Source organism: Bos mutus, chromosome 17, assembly GCF_027580195.1.
Source record: "Bos mutus isolate GX-2022 chromosome 17, NWIPB_WYAK_1.1, whole genome shotgun sequence".
NCBI classification, from domain to species: domain Eukaryota; kingdom Metazoa; phylum Chordata; class Mammalia; order Artiodactyla; family Bovidae; genus Bos; species Bos mutus.
The window spans coordinates 66,246,377-66,267,337 of NC_091633.1; the positions used below are offsets into that span (position 1 = coordinate 66,246,377).

Sequence of the window (20,961 nt, forward strand, 5' to 3'; positions counted from 1 at the left end):
ATCCCAGGGATAGATTGTCGAATCAAATCCTACAGGAGAACTGGTGGTCTGAATATACATTTTCTCTGGCAGCAGCATCTTTAAAAAAAAAAAAAAAAATTAAAACTACTTAAAAAATGAAGGCCATTTTATTTTGTCATTCTGAATTATTTACCGTCTTTGGAGGTTACAGAGGTCCCTTCAGTGTCTGAAACAGAACGTGTGTTTGTTGCTTCCCAGCTTTGTGTGGTGTCCCTGGCATTATTTAGAACTCTCATCGGTTTACATTGTGAAGATGTGATGTTACAACTAATTCTAAGGTGAGTTGCCACCTTTTGTCTCCTTTAAAGAACAACCTACACTATTGCTGTTTATTTTCCTTTGATAGTATGAGCTAAGTAAGGGCCATGCTTCTAAGAAAGAAAATAATCAAGAAAATCAGCTTAACTTCTGCATTATTGCCCAAGGTTAAAAGTATTTAGGGGGGCAAAGGCATTATATTATACATGTGCTCCTGAAAAAAATAAATAGAACGTTTGGAAACTTTCAGAAGTGTTATGAAAGCTCTTCTGGTCTGTAACTGGATGTCTTTCTCCCAAAGTACATTTTTAGGAGACTCATGTTATTGAGAACAACTTTTCTCAATATGAAATGCTGTTGGTGTATAGAAATTATTCTATGACTTTTGCTTTAGTAATGGTATGGCTACAGTGCTCACTGCCTGGCTTGCAAGTATTTTTCAATTAAATTCGGTAAATATTTAATGAGTACTTCCTGTGTATAGTTCAGAAGGGCGTGGGTGGAGGGACAAGCTGAAAAGGGCATCCGTATACACAGGGCAGAGAAGGTCTGTCCTTCAGATGTCCAGGTGGGAACGGTGTCATGAATGGGCTGGGGTCTGGAGATGGGTGTCCGGAGTCAAAGTGGACTGCCAGCAAGACGACATCAGTTTGGTCATTGGGCAGGAGACTCAGGGACGCCGAATCCTGCCTCATCCCAGCCTGTCCTCTCAGGGTCGCTGAGAGGAGCATCTGCTTTTGTGAAGGAAGAGAGTTGACAAGGGCCTGTGCTCCCGCACCCCCTCCGTGGTCTGGACGCAGTAAGGAAAGAGTGGACTAGCTCGCTGGGTGCCTGCTCCACCCCCACCGTCCATAGACCCTGCTGCTGACCCCTCCTGGGACAGAGGGTGCTGAGAGCAAGACAAGAGGGAGGAGACCTGGGCTGCCCCTGGTCCCACTGCAGTTTAGACATGGTGTGAGCAGGATTACTGAGGAGCTGGCGTTCCAAGAGGTGTCTGGCCCTGGAGAAGTTTCAGGGCATGGCCAAGTGTGGTTCTGGGAACAGCAGCAGAGACGTCATCCAGGAACTCATGAAAACACACATCCTTGGCCGTCTTCTCCCAGACAAGCTGAATCAGGAACTGGTGGTAGGTGGGGCCTGGCAAGCAGTGTTTTGTTTAGCTCTGGGGGATTCTGATGCCAGGCTAAGTTTGAGAACTACTGGTTTGAGGAAGGTGCAGTATAGATGTGTCACCCTGCAAAAGGGAGCGATAGAAGCACCACAGGGGGAGTCAGTGGGCGGCCTGGTGATGGAGGCCTTGCAGAGTCACTGTTTTATAGGAGAACATCGCCTATTAATTTTGGGCTTCCGGAGGGTTTCGATCAGGCCATCAGTAACTGATCTTAGGGCCTTAGCAAAGAACGAATCTGCTCATAAGTACATACCCTGGGTCGTTCAGGGTATGACTCATTCGTTTTCTGTCCTAAAAGGGTTATGTCCGCTTCTCATCAGGTCTCTCCTGATGTGACAGTGCATTAGTGGCGCCTGGATGAAAGCCGTCAGAGCAGCTTGTTAAAGCCTGTTTGTTTGGTGTCAGAGCCAAAGTTCGCTTCCAACAAGGGTAAATCCTGGTTATATTTAAACGTTAGATCCTTGAATGTCGCTTCTTTGACAGCAGGGAAAGCAGCTGTCCTCTGCAGTGGGCCTGGAAGCCTGGCCCCATGTCCCAGCCCTGGTCACCGGGGGAGGCTGAGCCAGGGGGGCAGACGCTTCTGCCCAGTGGCGTTGTCTACTCACAGGGTGGTGCTTGTGGTAAAAACTGTCCTCAGAGGTCGTATTTGTCAAAGCTTTTGAGAGCCAGCTCTGTGCCTTATGAAGGTGAAGGAATCAGCTTGTGATTGAAACACACGTCGAGGTCAGTGCTTGGCATTTCCATGGTGAGTAAGGGCCTGTTGTTGCCCAGGAAAGTGCATGGTTGCAGGTGCTGAATGGAGTCATGGAGAAAGCGCTGGGTGTAGCCTCTGATCCACCCCACTCCAGTACTCTTGCCTGGAAAATCCCATGGACAGAGGAGCCTGGTAGGCTCCAGTCCATGGGGTCACTAAGAGTCGGAGAGGACTGAGCGACATCACTTTCACTTTTCACTTTCATGCATTGGAGAAGGAAATGGCAACCCACTCCAGTGTTCTTACCTGGAGAATGCCAGGGACAGGGGAGCCTGGTGGGCTGCTGTCTATGGGGTCGCACAGAGTCGGACACGACTGAAGCAACGCAGCAGCAGCAGCCTCTGATCTCAGTGCTCCTAGCCTGAGTTTCTTCTTTGTTTCCTTATTGAGGAGGATGATGAGAATGTAATAGTAGATGCCCTTTATTTACTACTTTCTGTATTTCTGATTCTGCCACATTGCCTGGGGAATCTGAGAAGAACGAGTTGGGGACAGATGTAGAGGTCAGCACGCGGTAGACACGCAGGAAACCTCTGCTTCCTATCGTTGTCACCTGAATGGCTGATCCACCTCCCACCCCCCATACCCATTTAACAAGTACTTTTTCTGTTTTTTTTAAACTTTTTATTTTGTATTAGAGTATAGCTGATTAACAATGTTGTGATAATTTCAGGCAGAACAAGTATTTTTAATGGTAGTCAAATACACTCAACATTCAAAACACTAAGATCATGGCATCCGGTCCCATCACTTCTTGGCAGATAGATGGGGAAACAATGGAAACAGTGAGAGACTTGATTTTCTGGGGCTCCAAAATCACTGCAGATGGTGACTGTAGCCATGAAATTAAAAGACTCTTGCTCCTTGGAAGAAAAGCTATGAAAGCAAAGACATTACTTTGCCAATAAAGGTCCGTCTAGTCAAAGCTGTGGTTTTTCCAGTGGTCATGTATGGATGTGAGAGTTGGACTATAAAGAAAGCTGAGTGCTGAAGAATTGATGCTTTTGAACTGTGGTGTTGGAGAAGCCTCTTGAGAGTCCCTTGGATGCAAGGAGATCCAACCAGTCCATCCTAAAGGAGATCAGTCCTGGGTGTTCATTGGAAGGACTGATGCTGAAGCTGAAGCTCCAATACTTTTGCCACCTGATGCCAAGAATTGACTCATTAGAAAAGACCCTGATGCTGGGCAAGATTGAAGGCAGGAGGAGAAGGGGGCGACAGAGGATGAGATGGTTGGATGGCATCACTGACTCAATGGACATGAGTTTGAGTAAACTCCAGGAGTTGGTGATGGACAGGGAGGCCTGGCGTGCTGCAGTCCATAGGGTTGCAAAGAGTCGGACATGTGAACTGAGTCAAATACATAGAACCTAACCATACAGCTCAGTGATGTACATTCACATTATTGTACAGCCATTGCCACCATCCATCTCCAGAATTGTTCTCACCTCACAAAGAAAACCCCTTCTATACCCCTTAAATCCTCACTCCCTGCCCCCCACCCCTGCCCCAGCCCATGGCAGCCACTATCCTGCCTTCTATTGCTCTGAATTTGCCTCTTCTAGGTGGACTAGTCCATGTAAGTGGACTCATGTAGTATTTGTCTTTTTGTGCCTGATTTATTTCACTTAGCACAGTGTCTTCAAGAGTCTTTCATGTTGTAGCAGGTGTCAGAATTTCCGTCCTTTTGAAGACCAAATAATACACCATTATTTACACCACATTTGGTTTACTCACTTATCTGTCACTGGACATTTTGGATTGCTTCCCGTTTTAGCTGCAATGAATAACCCTGCTGTGGCCACAGATACACAGATATGTCTCTTCAGAACCCTGCTTTCACTTCTTTTGTGTAGATATCCAGAAGTGAAGTTGCTGGATCATTCTGTGAAAAATTTTTTTTCTACAATAGCTGCACATTTTATAAGTTCACTGACAGTGTACAGGGTTCTGGTTGCTCCACAATCCTTGCCAATACTTATTATTTTCTGTTAAACTAAAAACTTTTTTTTTTTAGAAATTTATGTTTATTTATTTGGCTGCATTGAGTCTTAGCGGTGGCATACAGGCTTCGCTGCCCTGCAGCATGTGGGATCTTAGTTCCTTTACCAGGGCTCAAACCCGAGTCCCCTGCCCTGGAAGCAGATTCTCAATGACTGGACCACTGGGGAAGTTCCCTAAAAATGGCATTTTGGCAATCAAGTAAGAATGACAGGCAGGTTTAAAGAACCAGCTAGGGATTTTAGAAGTGGAAACTGTAATTATTAAAATGAAAAACTGAGTGTTTAGTGTAGATAACATTTAAGATACAGGTTAAGAGAGAATTAATGCGATTGAAGAAGTTACTACTAAGTTTGCAGCAGAAAGAGATAAGGAGATTTACAATTCTGAGAACAAGGCTGTGAACAGTGGTGGCTGTAATGATAAGGTGTGTATCCAGTTAGGTCCATCTAGTCAAAGCTAAATCATGTATGGACGTGAGACTTGGACCATAAAGAAAGCTGAGTGCCAAAGAATTGATGCTTTTGAACTGTGGTATTGGAGAAGGCTCTTTGAGAGTCTTGAGCTGCATGAAGATCAAACCAGTTAATCCTAAAGGAAATCAGTCCTGAATTGGAAGAACTGATGCTGAAGCTGAAACTCCAATACTTGGGCCACGTGATGTGAAGAACTGACTCATTGGAAAAGACCCTGATGCTGGGAAAGCTTGAAGGCAGGAGAAGGGGATGACAGAGGATGAGATGGTTGGATGGCATCACTGACTCGATGGACATGAGTTTGAGCAAGCTTAGGGAGTTGGTGATGGACAGGGAGGCCTGGCGTGCTGCAGTCCATGGGGTTGCAAAGAGTTGGACACAACTGAGCAACTGAACCGAACTGAGTCCCTCCTATCTTTGGTTCTGTTTTCCAATGTTTCAGTTACCTATGATCAACTGTGGTCCAGAAATATTAAGTGGAAACTTCTGGAAATAAACAGTTCATAGGTTTTAAATTGTGTGCTGTTCTGAGTAGCGTGATGGAATCTCAGGCCTCCCCTGCCAGGATCCCCAGTTATCGCCAGAGTCTGCCCCTGATATCCAGCCATCAACATCTTCATGGCTCAGTGATCCAGGGTCACCTTAAGTGCACGTTGGTCCTTTGTATTACGTCAGAAGGTCAGTGGCAGCCTGAGCCTGCGTCCCAAGGCTGACATTATTCACCTCACTTCATGCCATCATGTAGGCGTTTCATGGTCTCAGATCATCACAGGAAGGGAGAGAACAGCACAGTGAGACACTTTGAGAGACAGACTGCATTCACATAACTTCCATTACAGGACGTGGTTATAATTGCTGTATTTTATTACTGGATACTCCAAACATGGATCCGTGAGCTAACGCGTTGTGTACTCTAGGGTGAAAACTGAATAGGCCAGACCATATTATCACTAGATAAATGAGCTGGATGTGATTTTTTCTCATTCTGCAGTACCACTTTGTAAATTAAAATATTGATGTTATCATGTCTGTCCATTTTCTAACACTAAAACTTTTCTAAAGTTGGGGAAAAACAGCTATTACTGGCTGTTGTTGCTATTCTCTTCCTGAGCCTAATCTATAAACTAAACTTTTATCATAGGTTTGTATGTATAGAAAAAAGCACAGTATTTATATGGTTCAGTACCATCTGCTGTTTTGGGCGTCAGTGGGGGTCTTGGAGTGTATATCCTGCAGATAAGAGGGGCTTACTGTAATGAGAACAGTGTCTTTTCTGATTTAGAATCTGTACCAAAAGCAAAGGCAATGAAAATTCCTTATTTTTCTAGCCCTTTAAACGTTAAGGGACCTACGAGATATATTTATAAGCTGCCCTTTTTTGTTGCTGCTGTAGTCATTTGAATGTGTATGACAAAGTTGTAGATCTGAGAGGCAATAGAGCAGTGATGATTATGTGACTCCTTTTGTGAGGTTATTTGTTACATGATAAAACTACATCAATTTTTGTTGCAACCCAAGCACTCTTAATTATTGACATTTCAAAGTGATAATCTGTTTGTAACTGATTTTTTTTTCCTTTAGCAAGATAATCAGAGTAGTAAGTTGGAATAAGGTACCGAGAAAGCAATGGCACCCCATTCTAGTACTCTTGCCTGGAAAATTCCATGGACAGAGGAGCCTGGTGGGCTGCAGTCCATGGGGTCGTGAAGAGTCAGACACCACTGAGCGACTTCACTTTCACTTTTTACTTTCATGCATTGGAGAAGGAAATGGCAAGCCACTCCAGTGTTCTTGCCTGGAGAATCCCAGGGTCGGGAGAGCCTGGTGGGCTGCCGTCTATGGGGTCGCACAGAGTTGGACACGACTGAATCGACTTAGCAGCAGCAGCAGAGAGGCTATTTAGGGGCACAGAAAATGTAAGGGAAATTGTCCACCTCGCAGGATGTGACCTGTGATGGGCCAAAGGCAGGCAGGAACTGCTGACAGGCAGACTGCTGCTGCTAAGTCACTTGAGTCGTGTCTGACTCTGTGCGACCCCATAGACGGCAGCGCACCAGGCTCCCCCGTCCCTGGGATTCTCCAGGCAAGAACACTGGAGTGGCTTGCCATTTCCTTCTCCAATGCATGAAAGGGACAAGTGAAAGTGAAGTCACTCAGTCATGTCTGACTCTTAGCAACCCCATGGACTGCAGCCTACCAGGCTCCTCCATCCATGGGATTTTCCAGGCAAGAGTACTGGAGTGCGGTGCCATTGCCTTCTCCTGACAGGCAGACACTTGACAGATTACATGCCCCCCCGCCCCTCCCCCCGCTCCTCCACGCCCCTCCCACCTCCCCCCACCCCGGCCCCCACCGTGTTTGTGACACTTCCCGGTTTAGGCACCACTGGGTTGCTTAATACCCTGAATGCCACTTCTGAATACTCTGGTTGGGGTTTTTCTTTCACAAGTGCTGGTCCTTTGTCGGGTTTATGAACTGCATCACCTTCTGTGTTCAGGTAGAAACTATTTTGCTCAAAGAGAAGCTGTCTGTTCACTTCAGGAACATTCCCATCTTCTGTGAGCATTAGGTTTCTGGAGGAGAGGGGAAAAGAAGCCAACTTAGGGTACGGTGAATAGGAGAAATACGGCCAAAACGTCTTTGAAAAACAAAGGAGCTTTTTGAAATTCACTCACGTTGCTTTTAAGATTTTTGCCCGTTGGTGCACACTGAGATTGCTGTCGCCTCCTAAGAAGCATCTTGCTTGCTCCATCATACCTGACTGCTTTGTTTGTTTTTATTGTCAGTGTAGCAGCAGGCACTGTGTATGCTCTGTTATTGATTGGTTGTCACTGAATTGTTTCAGAAGTGATGATGATTTATTTTAACGAGTGATATCCAATAACATAGAACATGGATCCAGGGTTGCAGAGGGCTAGGGAGATAATGAAAAAAGCGAGGACAATGTAGGAAATAGTTTTTTTTCCTGCTGTATTGGGATGGCTTTGAGTAACCTGAGCCTCTAAAGCCATTTGTTAGTTTCCGATTATGTAATATTTACTGCTTCCTGAACTTAAATAAAATCCCACCCCAGGCAAATACCATTGAAATGAAAAGATAGTTTGATGCCAGTCATCTGTACGAAGTTTCCTAGGTGATTGTCCTGCTGTCATCAGCCACTTAATCCCGACGGGCGACGTTTGGGAACATCTGACTCCTTTCTGTTTCTAGTCTCTGTCTGTAACTGAGGGCAGGTGGTGGCTAGTGTGTGGTCCCCCACGCTTCTCTCTGGGATAGTCCTTCATTATAGAAGCACAGTAGTAGAAGTCCTGCTTTAAATGCAGGGGTGTTATTCATTTGGGTTGACTCTCCAATTTCTAATTGTATAGAACCCTCTCCTTCAACCACTGGGGGATCCCTTTATTTGATTTACTCAGAAGAAAATTCTTAGTTTCTATGGAAAGTGTGTATTTGCAAAGTTGCAAATTCCAAATCACTATTTATTCTAATATAATGCCAAGCTATCCACCGGTGATATTTGATAAATAGCTCTATTAGGTTTGATCCACTGTTCCATTTTTTTTTTTTTTTTCTTCAAATAAAGAGTAGAAATCTATGTATATCAACTTAAGTCATGAAATATGCTTGGTTTGAGCTGTAAGTAGTCATCAAGTTCCAGGAGTATATAAAAGCATCAAAGCAGGTTGTTTCTTAAATAATTAATGATGAGAATAAGGATACAATATAAATTCTGTATAATGTGAATTTCCCCAGGCCTCTCTCGCCTGTGATGGCAGAAGAGTTCGCATCGGCAACCACAGGACAGGTTTCCCTGGCTCTTGCCCGCCCCCCTGCCCCTCGTCTAAGACTGTGGCCCCCTGTGAAGCATCAGCTATCAGTTCTGTGGGAGCCCAAGGCTGGGGTCTTACACGGGCTCCCGCACAAATCTGTGCCCCGGTGCAGTTGCCACAGGAGCGTCTCTGCTGAGCCCTTGATCGGTGCTGCCTCCCTCGGTCCCTGCCGTGTCCCCGCTCCTGAGAGGGCTCGGGGGTGATGGAGGGCACGAGGGCTGGACCAGCAGGGCCTCCCTGTGCGTCCTGGGGCCAGAACCGTGCAGGCCAGAGAAGGCTTCTCTCCTGTCATCACTCTTGATCCACAAAGCGTCTCCTCTCACCGAGATCCTCGTGAACAGAGGTCTTTCATTTCCTGCCTATAGGATCTGTTTCCTCTCCAGTAGGACTCAGGCACACATCCCCAGAGCTGGGCTGAGGATGAGGCTAGACCAGGCCCGTTTCCCACACTGCGTCTCCTGTCTTTGCTGTTTGTTCTTAGACCCTCTGATTTCCGTGAACCTGCACTTGCAAGTAAATACTGCTGCGTCAGACGCGCGGGGCGTGCCTGGATCTCAGTGACGGGGTCTCGGCTCAGGTGTCTGTGTGTGTTGTGTGCATATGAGTGTGGGAGGGGAGACTGCGTCTCCCTTACTTGGCAGTCTAGCTAAGATTTGGGTTGAATGAGGCATAATTTGATTTACTGATTAAAGGTAGTAGCACTAGTGGTAAAGAACCCACCTCCTTTTAGGTACTCCGCCAGTGTAGGAAACATAAGAGACATGGGTTCGATCTCTGGGTCGGGAAGATTCCCTGGAGGAGGGCATGGTAACCCGCTCCAGTATTCTTGCCTGGGGAATCCCATGGACAGAGGAGCCTGGCGACAGTCCATAGGGTCACAAAGAGTCAGACATGACTGAAGCGACTTAGCACAATTTAAGTATTTATTTATATATCTTTATTTGTACTTATGTTACTTATTTGATTGCCTGTGGCCTGTGGGATCTAGTTCCCTGACCAAAGGACGAATCCAGGGCCCCTGCATTGGGAACCTGGAGTCTTAGCCACTGGACCACCCGGGAAGTCCTTGATTTATTTTTTGAGAACTGAAGGTTCAGTGGCAAGCTTGTCACTTCATACCATGAACGTTACAAAGACCAACGTGTAACATGCTATGAAGAGGATGAAATCTCTTTTCCTCCTTGACCCAGGCACTTGCAGCAGGTCAGTCATTAATGCAAACATAGGTTTTCCTCTTGTGGATCCGCAGGAGCTGTGGAAGACAGCTCAACGTTTACTGGCCTCGGGACATACCCTGCAAGTTGTACTTTTATCTTTTTCTCTGAATCCTTAATCATGGCTTGTTTTCCTCTGTACCGCCTCTCTCTCGAAAGCTAAATACAGAAACAAAAACATGCAGGTTTATTGAAGATTGCGGTTGTCCGCCTCAGGGCTCAGGGTCTCTGGAATTGGCTCCCGCACAAACGTGGGGCACTTGGCTCTGGCCGTGAGGCTTCCGTCAGGTTTGTTCCATCTTTGTTTAAACAAACAGCGTGCTCTTTCCCCCGTTAGGAAAGGAGGCCACTGAAACGCTCTTGATTGCAGCCTCGCAGCCTGCCAGTGTGCTCCGAGTGTGTCAGAAGTGACTGCCCACGTGTTCTTGTCTCCAGCTGTGTGATGATCCTGAGATGCTTTGTCACCCACTCCCAAGAGTGTTTGGTGTGAAACGGGGCCCAGTGCTCCATGCTGAGCCCTGGGCAGCTGTGAAGTTGTGGTTCATAAGAAGAAATACATGTTTGGTCTTTGTCCTTTTCTTCTAAGCCCCTGATACCCGGGGAGAGGAGAAGGTTGAATTAAGTGCCAATGGTCAGTGATTCAAAATTAGCCATGACCACAGTGAAACCTCCATAAAGCCCCACAACTGCTGGCTTTGGAGAGCCTTCTGTTGGTGGAGGTGCTGGGGGAGAGGGGCCGGGAGATGACACAGAACCTCCATAGCCTCCCCCACCGCTGACCCCCTGCATCTCTCCATCAGACTGTTCCTGAGTTACAGCCTTTCCTAAAAACCAGTGACCTAGTAAGTAATGTGTCTCTGAGTTTTTTATTTACAAAACAGAAACAGACTCACAGATTTAGAGAAGAAACTTAGGTGGTGGGGGAATAGTTAGGGAGTTTGGGATGGACAGGTACACACTGCTGTATTTTAAGTGTACATCCTAAAGGAGATCAGGCCTGGGTGTTCATTGGAAGGACTGATGTTGAGGCTGAAACTTCAATATTTTGGCCACCTGATGCGAAGAGCTGACTCATTTGAAAAGACCCTGATGTTGGGAAAGATTGAAGGCAGGAGGATCAGGGGACAACAGAGGATGAGATGGTTGGATGGCATCACCAACTCGATGGACATGGGTTTGGGTGGACTCCTGGGGTTGGTGATGGACAGGGACGCCTGACGTGCTGTGGTTCATGGGGTCGTAAAGAATCGGGCATGACTGAGCGACTGAACTGAACTGAACCAGCCGGGACCTACTGTATAGCACAGGGCACTCTGTTCAGTGTTACGTAGCAGCCTCGATGGGAGGGGAATTGGGGAAGAATGGACACGTGCATATATCTGGCTGAGTCCCTTTGCTGTCCACTGGAAACTGTCACAAGATTGTTAGCTGGCTGTGCTCCAATATAAAATTAATAAGTTAAAAAAACCTCTGAGTTCTGTGCACTGCTCTAGCAAATTGATCAAACCAAGACGGGGTTGTTGGAACCTCAGAAGCACAGGTGACAGCTTGGACTTGTGACTGGCATCTGAAGTGTGTGTGTGTGTGTGTTGCAGAGTCTTGTAGGACCAGACCCTCAGCCCGTGGGCTCCACTGCCGCCTCTGAGTAGACAGTGCCACACTTGAGTTGAACCGAAGGACACCTTCAGCCTGGAGCACTGCTTGCTTGGCGGTGTGGGGACACCGCCCACCCTTACAGCCCCTTCGGAACTGGTGCCAGAACACTGTGGCACAAGATAGTCTCATGGCACTCTGGCAGGGTCTTTGCCTTTCTGTGCAAAGACTGTGCTGTCATCCGGCGCCCACTCTGAGCACTGCCCACAGGATCATGAGGCAGAACTCTTGAAGGAGGTGCTGCTTCTGGTAGCACATCATGTTGAGAAGGCAGACGCCAAAACAGTTGTGATTCTGATAGCAGTGCCTTAACAGAGAGCCATGAGCATAGTGGAGGGAGAGGGTGTCTCCACCTTGGAGTGGGAAGCCCGGATGCCTTCCTGGAGAAAGTGACACTGAACTTGGAGTTTGCAGGACGACAAGGCAGGTGTCTGGCAGGGGCAGGGGAAGCATGCTGCAGAGAGAGGTTACAGCAGAGGCGAAGGCCCGGGGCGCAGAGGGGCAGCACATCCATTAAGAGAGGGGAAGTTCGGGGATGCTAAACTGTGAGGGTCCTTAGATCTGCTGTCAGAAAAAGGCAGCCCTTGACAGGCTTGAAGCTCAGGAGTGAGCCCAGGGGGCTGGAGTGAAGGTGCAGAAGGGATGAGCCCCCTGATCACGGGAATGGACCTGCAGACACTGAACGCGGCCCTTTTTGTCTTCCAGGTATCTGATCCCTTGCAATCACATGATGCTGAGTCAGAGGTGGGCTGTGAAGGAGAGAGACTGTTACTCTGTGTCTGCGGCCAAGCTGCTCGCCCTGACCCCCGTCTGTTGCTCCAGCGGGATCACCCTGACACTTGGGAACCAGGAGAGGGATTATATTCTCTGGTCACAGTGCAGGCGTGACAGCCCAGGTAGGGTGTTGCCAACCTGCATCCCTGACCCTTTAGCGACAGAAAGTGACAAGAGGCCAGGGGAGGAATTCAGCAGGGCTTTCCGGGCCTCTTGCTGCAGCCCAAGAACAAGAAACAGATGCCCTTGCTTGCTCCCCAAGCCGGGGGCCAAGCTGGTCCCTTAAACGGGGTGAGGGTGGGGTGACCCGATAGTTAGGTCAGAGGGTGGCTTATGTGGGCTGCCGACGCCCCTGGTGGTGCTGTGCCCCAGGACCATGCTCAGTGCCCTGCTTTTGCTTCTGGCGCCGGGGGAGTGGCAGTTCAGTTCAGGCCTTTTTGTGTGGTGTTTTTCATAATTTGCCCCATCTATGCATGCATGAAGTTATTTTTAGTTCCTTATAGCGTCTTTGTATTCTGTTGCTGGAGGGGAGGAGGAGATGCATGTCCAGGTGTAAGCACTGAAGCATGGAGTCCCGGGTCCCAGCCTGCCAGGCAGCCCTCTCTAGTGATAATCTTTATAAACAAAAGGATACCGGATTCCATCTCTCCCTGGATGTGTGTCTCTCTCGGTAGACAGGGAGTGCGGCAGCGAGTCCCGTTTCTTTTATGACTGACTAGCTAGGGGTCCTTTTCTGCTTCTTATAGCTGTAATAAGTATTCACTGACGTGCCCAGCTCTCACCCCGTCAGTGTCCCCAGACCTCAGTTTTCACTAGGCTTTCTAGCAGCATCCTCAGTGTACAAGTATGAGATGTGTTGTATTCACACGTCTTTTTAAACAGCATGGGGCTGGGGGTTGGAGTCAGCTATAGCTAAGGTAGAGTTAGCCCTTATTTTAGATAATGAAGAGGCTGGAACGAAGTAAGGAGAGAGGTTGACGTGAGATGACCTTGACTTGTGGAGGTGGGGAGTAGGATTGTGGCCTGACCTGTGGCTCTGCCACTGGCTCTCAGGTGATCTTTGTCTCTGAGCCTCAGTTTCTTCATCTGTAAATGGAGAAAACAGTGTCTCCACATAGGCCTGTGAGGATTAAATTCGATAGCACCAATAAAGCGCCTGCCGGCTGGTAGATTCTTAAAGAAACAGTAGAATTTGTGTTTGCCCTTGTCTTAGTCCATTTTTTTCCTAAAGGAAATGTAAACTTCAATGCAGATATTTGCATAGCTATTTAAGTTACATGGTTGAGAGCTTTTAACATCAAAGGCAGTCAGTGTATCATTCTCAGGTTAAAGGGGCTATTTTGGTAGTGAATATAAAAATTTATCGCAAGACACTACTTGGAACATAAAACTCCCAGTAATTCTCAGGATGGCAGAATGAATTAACAGGCTTTTCAAAAAACCCAGGGTTTTCTAGAGAAAATCTGTTTTCCAAGTTCACGGATTATATAGGCTTTCTACTTTAGAGTCAAAGGAAAATCTTTTTAATTATTACCTGCTCTATGGCAGGTGCCATATTGGAAACATTACTTCACTTAATCCTCCCGACAGCTTGAGAGGTTGCTCACATTTCTCTGAAGGCTGACACCCAGTAACAGACTTCCGCTGGTGATGGCCAGGTTGGTTTTGTATCCTCTATGAGGGTAGAGTTTCTGGTTTTATTTTTTCTTCCTAAAACTGTAACCGATTTTTGTTCTTTGAGAATCATGGTCAGAAATCTTTAGAACCACAGTGGCCGGGGGGACAGGGCCCCGCAGGGCCGCACCCGTTCTGACTCGTGTGTCTCCCGGGGCAGGGCCCGCAGAGCAGCTGCTCCCCGAGGCCTCCCTGCCGTCAGCCTGCATCGTGGAGTATGGCAAAGCCCTGGACATCAGCTACCTGCAGTACCTCTGGGAGGCCCACTCCAACATCCTCCGCTGCATGCGGGACTGCCGTGTGTGGTCTGCCCTGTACGACGGAGACTCCCCCAACCCCGAGGCATGCTGCCTGGGCCCGCCGGAGGAGAGGGCCCCGGGCGCCACCTCCCCTGTGCTCCGGCTGCCGCAGCAGGTCCCCGGGACACCCATGCCCCCGCTGGCTCCCGGGAAGGAGAAGAGCCACACGGAGCTGGAGTGGGACGACAGCTACGACACCGGTATCTCCTCGGGGACAGGCGGGGGCTCCCCCGGGCCGTATGAGGATGCCGAGAACGCCAGCCCCCCGGTCCCCGTGGACCCCCCCAAACACATCCAGGAGATGAAGAAGAATGCCATCCTGCTCTTCAAAGGGGCCTACATCGAGGAGTCTGACTTCCAGGACGACGTGATGGTGTATAGGCTGTGTGCTGAGAAGGATGCTGAAGACGTGCATGGTTCACAGGAGCACTCCACGAGGCCCCCAGCCCAGACCCAGGTCCAGGGTGCCCCCCTGAACAACGGCCCCCTGCCTGGCCCTGAGCCAGAGACGGAGTTGGAGGAGGAAAATGGCAGAGACGATTCGGCCGTGCTTCACGGTGTGTCCAGGGACCCAGCACGAGCCAACGAGCCCGAGGTCACCCCAGAAGCAGCCCCCGAGTCAGCAGCCCCCAGCCCCAAGGCGGAGCCCAGTGCCCAGCCGACAGCGGCGGTCCCCGAGGGTGAAGACTTCATGGCCCAGTACGACCAGATCATTAAAGAGCTGGGTTCCAGCACTGAGGGCCTGATGGAGCAGGATCTCTCCTTACCAGATGCCTTGCTGGTCACAAAGGAGCCAGAGGGGGAGAAAGACGAGAGCCAAGGGGGAGAGGAGGAGGAGGGGAAGAAGGACCCAGAGGAGGAGGACGATGACGACTTTGACTCTTTCATAGCTGAGGCTCCCCCCGCAGAGACCCCACCATCCCCGTTTGGAGCACGAGATGACGCCGCCTTTGCCAGTCACCGTCCTGCAAGGACGCAGAGCACCCCGTTCACAGGTGATGCCCTCAGATTGCTTTGTGGTTTCTGCTTTTGAAAGTACTTGTACATGTTGCATCAGAGGAGTAAGGTAGGTGCAGGTAAGGAGCATCATCAGTTTACCTACCAGAGGGGTGGAAGGATTTTTGTAAGGAGCAGGGAGGGGTGGTTTCATTTTTATCTTATTTTATCATCTTGCAATGATTGTCTTTTTCCCCGCCCCCCACCCCCCAAGCAAATTAGAGATTATATTTTGCCATTGAGTAACTTCTCTTGAGAGGTCAATAGGACTCACTAAACCACACAAGAAGTCTAGTCTCATTATTTAGTAGCCTCATTTCTTCTTTTTTGGTGTTCAATCACTAAGTTGTCCCTGACTCTTTGTGACCCCATGAATTGTAGCACGCCAGGCCTCCCTGTTCATCACCAACTCCCGGAGTTCACTCAGACTCATGTCCATCGAGTCAGTGATGCCATCCAGCCATCTCATCCTCTTTCGTCCCCTTCTCCTCCTGCCCCCAATCCCTCCCAGTATCAGAGTCTTTTCCAGTGAGTCAACTCTTCACGTGAGGTGGCCAAAGTACTGGAGTTTCAGCTTTAGCATCATTCCTTCAAAAGAACATCCAGGACTGATCTCCTTTAGGATGGACTGGTTGGATCTCCTTGCAGTCCAAGGGACTCTCAAGAGTCTTCTCCAACACCACACTTCAAAAGCATTAATTCTTCCCCAATAGGACTCACTAAACCACACAAGAAGTCTAGTCTCATTATTTAATAGCCTCATTTCTTCTTTTTTGGTGTTCAGTCACTAAGTTGTGCCTGACTCTTTGCGACCCCATGGCCTGCAGCACGCCAGGCTTCACTGTCCTTCACAATCTCCTGGAGTTTGCTCACAGTCATGTCCATCGAGTCAGTGATGCCATCCAACCATCTCATCCTCTGTTATCCCCTTCTCCTCTAGTCTTAATTTATTTTTCCCCTTAGCATTTTTTTAATATGTATTGTATGTTAATTGTTTTAAAAAACAGTTCCAGTTTCCTCCACTGGCTTGTGTGCTTCAGGAGGGCACAGTTGTTGGCTTGGTCTCTGTGCTGTGTCTGGTCCTGAGCAGTGGACAGAGCATACAGCAGGTGCTCAGAACACCCCTTGAGTCAGTGTGGCTGTGTACAGGCAGCACAGGCCACTGGAGTTAGTCATGCCTTTGCCTGGGAACTCATTTCAGTTAATCACAAAATCTTCATCCAAACATGAGTAGATCCACATAAACGCATCACTCTAATAAAAGAATGGGTGTGTTCCAGTGATATACCCCTAGCAGTGGGCAAAGGGCTAGGCTGGGGTATCACGTAAGTGGCTTGAAGAAAGGAATTATGGTAGAATTATTATTATTAAATTATTAGCCAAGTAAAATTATTACCAAAGTCAGATTTGGCTGCTCACTGGTTGAAAACTAATACTTGAGAGACACGTGTTGGTGGGAAAAGAAAGATGCTTTATTCAGGAGGCGGGCAACCTGGGGAGAAGGTGGACTCATGTCCAAAAGCCACCTTCACACTGCTGATCGGGGGCAGGAGCTTTTCAGGGGAGCTTCGGGTGTGCACAGGTGGAGGGAGGGGACTACCGGCAGAACAGGCGCTGTCGGCTCTAACAGGCTTCTTGGACCTAGTCCCGCAGCAGTCTGACCAGCATCGTCCTGGTTGTTTGCAGTGCAGTTGATCTGCAGTTCCAGGTTGGTTTGTTCCTGTTACTTTGAGGCCAGTTCTCAGAATTGTGGCAGCTTAGGTCATAGCCAGAGTCTGGTCATCATGTGGTTAACTTTTTTGTATCTTGTGGGGGTTTGAAAAACAGCTGCAGAACATCTGCAAAACAGCTCACAGGACTTCGCTTAGAATATTGTCTATAGCCTTTGAAGAGGACCAAAAGGTCCTTGATGTTGTTTAACAGATAAAGTATTATTAGTTTGTCTTGCTTGATTATTTTCCTTTGCTTTTGCAGTTTTCTGATTAATTTTTTTCTTTGGCTAAAGTTTCTCTGCAGATAAGAGGCAGGCAGGAGACATGGGGGAGGTCTGTCCTGGGAAGGCCCCACAGGGTCCTGCTTTTACAGTCTGAATCTGGAAATCATGGCACAGAGGGAACCAGCACAGAGGGAGGTTCCTCAGGCCTGGGGGCAGCTGAGGTGGGACCCCTGAGAGGTGTTCAGTTAGAGGAGAGGGTTCTGAAGGAGCCAGCATCCCAGAGGGACAGACCGGCCTTGGAGTCAGGCCTCTGGGGACTCCTGACTCTGGGACTTTCAGCCAAGTGGCCGTGGTGTCCTAACCCTGGGACAACTGAATGTGATCCTGGGGGTGGAGGGTGGGCTGTGTCATTACTGTCGCCACAGGCAGCCCCCAGCAGCCTCAGCTGAGGCTCGTCCTTCCCCGGCCAGGAGGGGACAGCTTGGTGGGGAAGGACCACGCCCCCTTCCCACCTGCTTGGATCACCCAGATTACATGAAGTCACAGAATCTTCGGGTCCAACCAGGTTGGCTGACATGATCTCAGCACCCTCTTCCACCTCCTCCAACATTTCTTCATCTATTTACTGATGGCTGAAAATTTGTTTAAACAGGGAGAGGGCTTTTAATTCCACAATTAAAAGGCTTGAAGTTCTAGCTGAGATAACATTTCAGTGTAAATGGGTTTTAATTAAAATTCAATCAGTCAATCATAAGTAAAAAGGATTAGGTAATCTGGCTTTTCCCAGTTGATAAGGGAGGGTGGGGAGCATGAGGGCCCTGGCCCACTGAGGGTGAGGCGGATTTTGCTGGGAGGAAGGACAGAGCTAACATCAGCTCTGCCCTCCGGGTACCCCGTCTGCTCTCATTCAGCAGGACTTCCAATTTGCCTGCTATGTTCTCCAGGACAGCAGGACTACCCACTGCTAGTGAAGATTGCTCTTTAGAATACTAGTCTTCTGACAAAGGAGCTTTGTCCCTGGGCTCTAAGTAAATTGAAGAAACAAAGTATTGTTGTTCTGTCCCTGAGTCTTGTCCAACTCTTTGTGACCCCATGGATTGTAACACACCAGGCTCCCCTGTCCTTCCCCATCTCCTGGAGCTTACTCAAACTCATGTCCAGTAAGTCAGTGATGCCAGCCAACCATCTCGTCCTCTGTCATCCCCTTCTCCTCCTGCCTTCAATCTTTCCCAGCATCAGGGTCTTTTCCAGTGAGTGGGCTCTTCGAATCAGGTGGCCAAAGTATTGGAGTTTCAGCTTCAGCATCAGTCCTTCCAGTGAATACTCAGGACTGATTTCCTTTAGGATGGACTGGTTTGATCTCCTTGCAGTCTCAAGAGTCTCTTCCAGCACCATAGTTAGAAAGCATCAATTCTTCAGTGCTCAGCCTTCTTTATGGTCCAACTCTCACATCCATACATGACTACTGGAAAAACCATAGCTTTGACTAGATGGACCTTTGTCGGTAAAGTAGTGTCTCTGCTTTTTAACATACTATCTAGGGCGTCATAGCTTTTCTCCCAAGGAGCAAGCGTCTTGATTTCATGGCTGTAGTCACTCAGTGCAGTGGTTTTGGAGCCAAGAAAATAAAGTCTGTCACTTGCCGTTGTTTCTCCATCTATTTCCCATGAAGTGATGGGACCGGATGCCACAGTCTTAGTTTTCTGGATGTTGAGTTTTAAGCCAGCTTTTTCACTCTCCTCTTTCACTTTCATCAAGAGGCTTTTTAATTCCTCTTTGCTTTCTGCCCTAAGGGTGGTATCATCTGCGTACCTGATTATTGATATTTCTTTCTCCCGATAATCTTGATTCCAACTTGTGCTTCATTGGGCCTGACATTTCACATGTTGTACTCTGCATGGAAGTTAAACAAGCAGGGTGACACTATACAGCCTTGACATCCTCCTTTCTCAATTTTGAACCAGTCCATTGTTCCACGTCTGGTTCTAACTGTTGCTTTTTGAGCTGCATATAGGTTTCTCAGGAGGCAGGTGAGGTGGTCTGGTAGTCCTATCTCTTTCAGAATTTTCCACAGTTTGTTGTGATCCACATAGTTAGCTTAGGACCAAAAACAAATCTAATAAATCACATATTAAGTAACATCAATATTTTGAATATGGTACACCTGAAAATCAACAAACCATAATCTGAGATTTGGATACATATAGGTAATTTTAACTAAAACCTCACCTGTTTCCTCCTTTGAACCTTGTACAGCTTCTTTCCTCTCTCCATGTATGTGAACTTTGTCATGTCCAAACTTCTGAGTTTGTTCTGCAACATTTGATTTAACTTCCCTCTCTCCATGGAGGGCTTCCCTGGTGGCTCAGTGGTAAAGAATCCGCCTGCAGTGCGGAGCCGCAGGTGATACGGGTTCAACCCCTGCGTCAGGAAGATCTCCTGGAGGAGGAAACGGCAACTCACTCCAGTATTCTTGCCGGGAGAATCCCATGGGCAGAGGAGACTGGAGAGCTACAGTCCATGGGGTCATAAAAAGTCGGACATGACTGAAGTGACTTACCATGCACTCTCCATGGAATCCTAATTTCTGCAGAAATGAACTTACTACTCAGCTAAATCAAAGCATTCCATTTCATTTATCTAATTTATTTTATTTATTTGTGCATTCAGCAATCTTGTAGTGCTAAGGACTCAGAAATGAAGGGATTTGTAGACTTTCAGAGGGGACATCAGCAAAGAACTGTATGCTCTTCGTGAGAAATGTATTATTAGTCATAGTATCCAGATCCTATGGAGGCCCAGTGTGGGGAGTGGGAAAGGCTTCACAGAGCGGGGCCATAGAGAAGAGAAGCTTCTGGGTACAAGCAGCTGAGAACGACAGTCAGGCAGGGGAAACAGCAGGTGAACAAAAGGAGCCTGCCGCCACATGACGGGTGACAAGGCCTGGATCTTGGGAGTAGAGAGGAAGCCACAGGACTGGTGTACGCTGACTCAGGGAGCCCTCAGGCCACGCTGAGGAGTGCGGGCTTGTGCTCCAGGCCCTGAAGATTCCCCGTCAGAGTGGGTGAGTGATGTGATCAGATTCCTGTTTGGAAAGGCCAGAGTTGAAGACTGTGGAGAGAGCACTGGAGTGAGGAGAGGCTGGTGCCAGGAAGATCCAACTAAGAGACTTGTCATTGTATCTGGGTTCAGAATGCAGGAGTAATAGTGTTTCCAGAAGCATTTTCACAGCTGTGGTCACACGATGGGCCGAGGTGCGTACACAGAGATGCTCATTGCAGCGTTACATAGAAGTCATCCAAGCGTCCACCAGTAGGGGACTGTTTTGCTCATGTCACACCCCTGGCAACCGGATGTCTTGTGAATGAACAGGATGGCTCTGTGCATGGTGATACGGCATAGTCTCTGGGGGAGACACTGCAGCGCAAAATACGAGAGGCTGAACAGTGTGTGGACAGTACTGTCATTTTATCATTTGTTTTAAAAAAGCACCAGGAGGTAGACACACACACAGACACACACACACACATGTCGGGACCAGCCCGGCTGATCCAGGGTATTGAAGGAGAGGCGGCGTCGGCGAAGATCAGGAGACAATTGCTTAATTAAATGTTAATTAAGGATATAAAGAGTAATAGAATGAGGATAGCTCAGTGAGGAAATTTAGTGGAGAAAAGCGGTTGAAATAAGGATAGCTCAGTAGGAAAATTCAGTGAAGAAAAGAGGCTGAATAATTCAGCCAGAAGGTAAGAGAAAGAACGACATGGTGAGACCAAGTTTCGGTGAACAAGGCCCCACTTTATTTTCCAAAGTAGTTTTTATACCTTAAGTTATGCATAGAGGATAATGGGGGAAGGGGTAGAGTCAGGCAGCAAGCCAGGCTTTCTTCCTGCAAACTTAGCAT

General features: G+C 48.0%; 1 protein-coding gene across 5 annotated transcripts in view; it reads left to right on the plus strand.

Annotated features, from left to right (window-relative positions):
• The window catches only part of FHIP1A (FHF complex subunit HOOK interacting protein 1A), a 329,740-nt gene that overhangs the window by 275,563 nt on the left and 33,216 nt on the right, over positions 1-20,961 (plus strand). For all 5 annotated transcript variants that reach the window (XM_070386654.1, XM_070386651.1, XM_070386650.1 and 2 more), the window contains 3 exons: positions 220-299; positions 12,084-12,274; positions 13,987-15,120. In XM_070386654.1, coding sequence (XP_070242755.1) covers positions 220-299; positions 12,084-12,274; positions 13,987-15,120 — 1,405 coding nt within the window. The remainder of the gene's footprint in view (positions 1-219; positions 300-12,083; positions 12,275-13,986; positions 15,121-20,961) is intronic.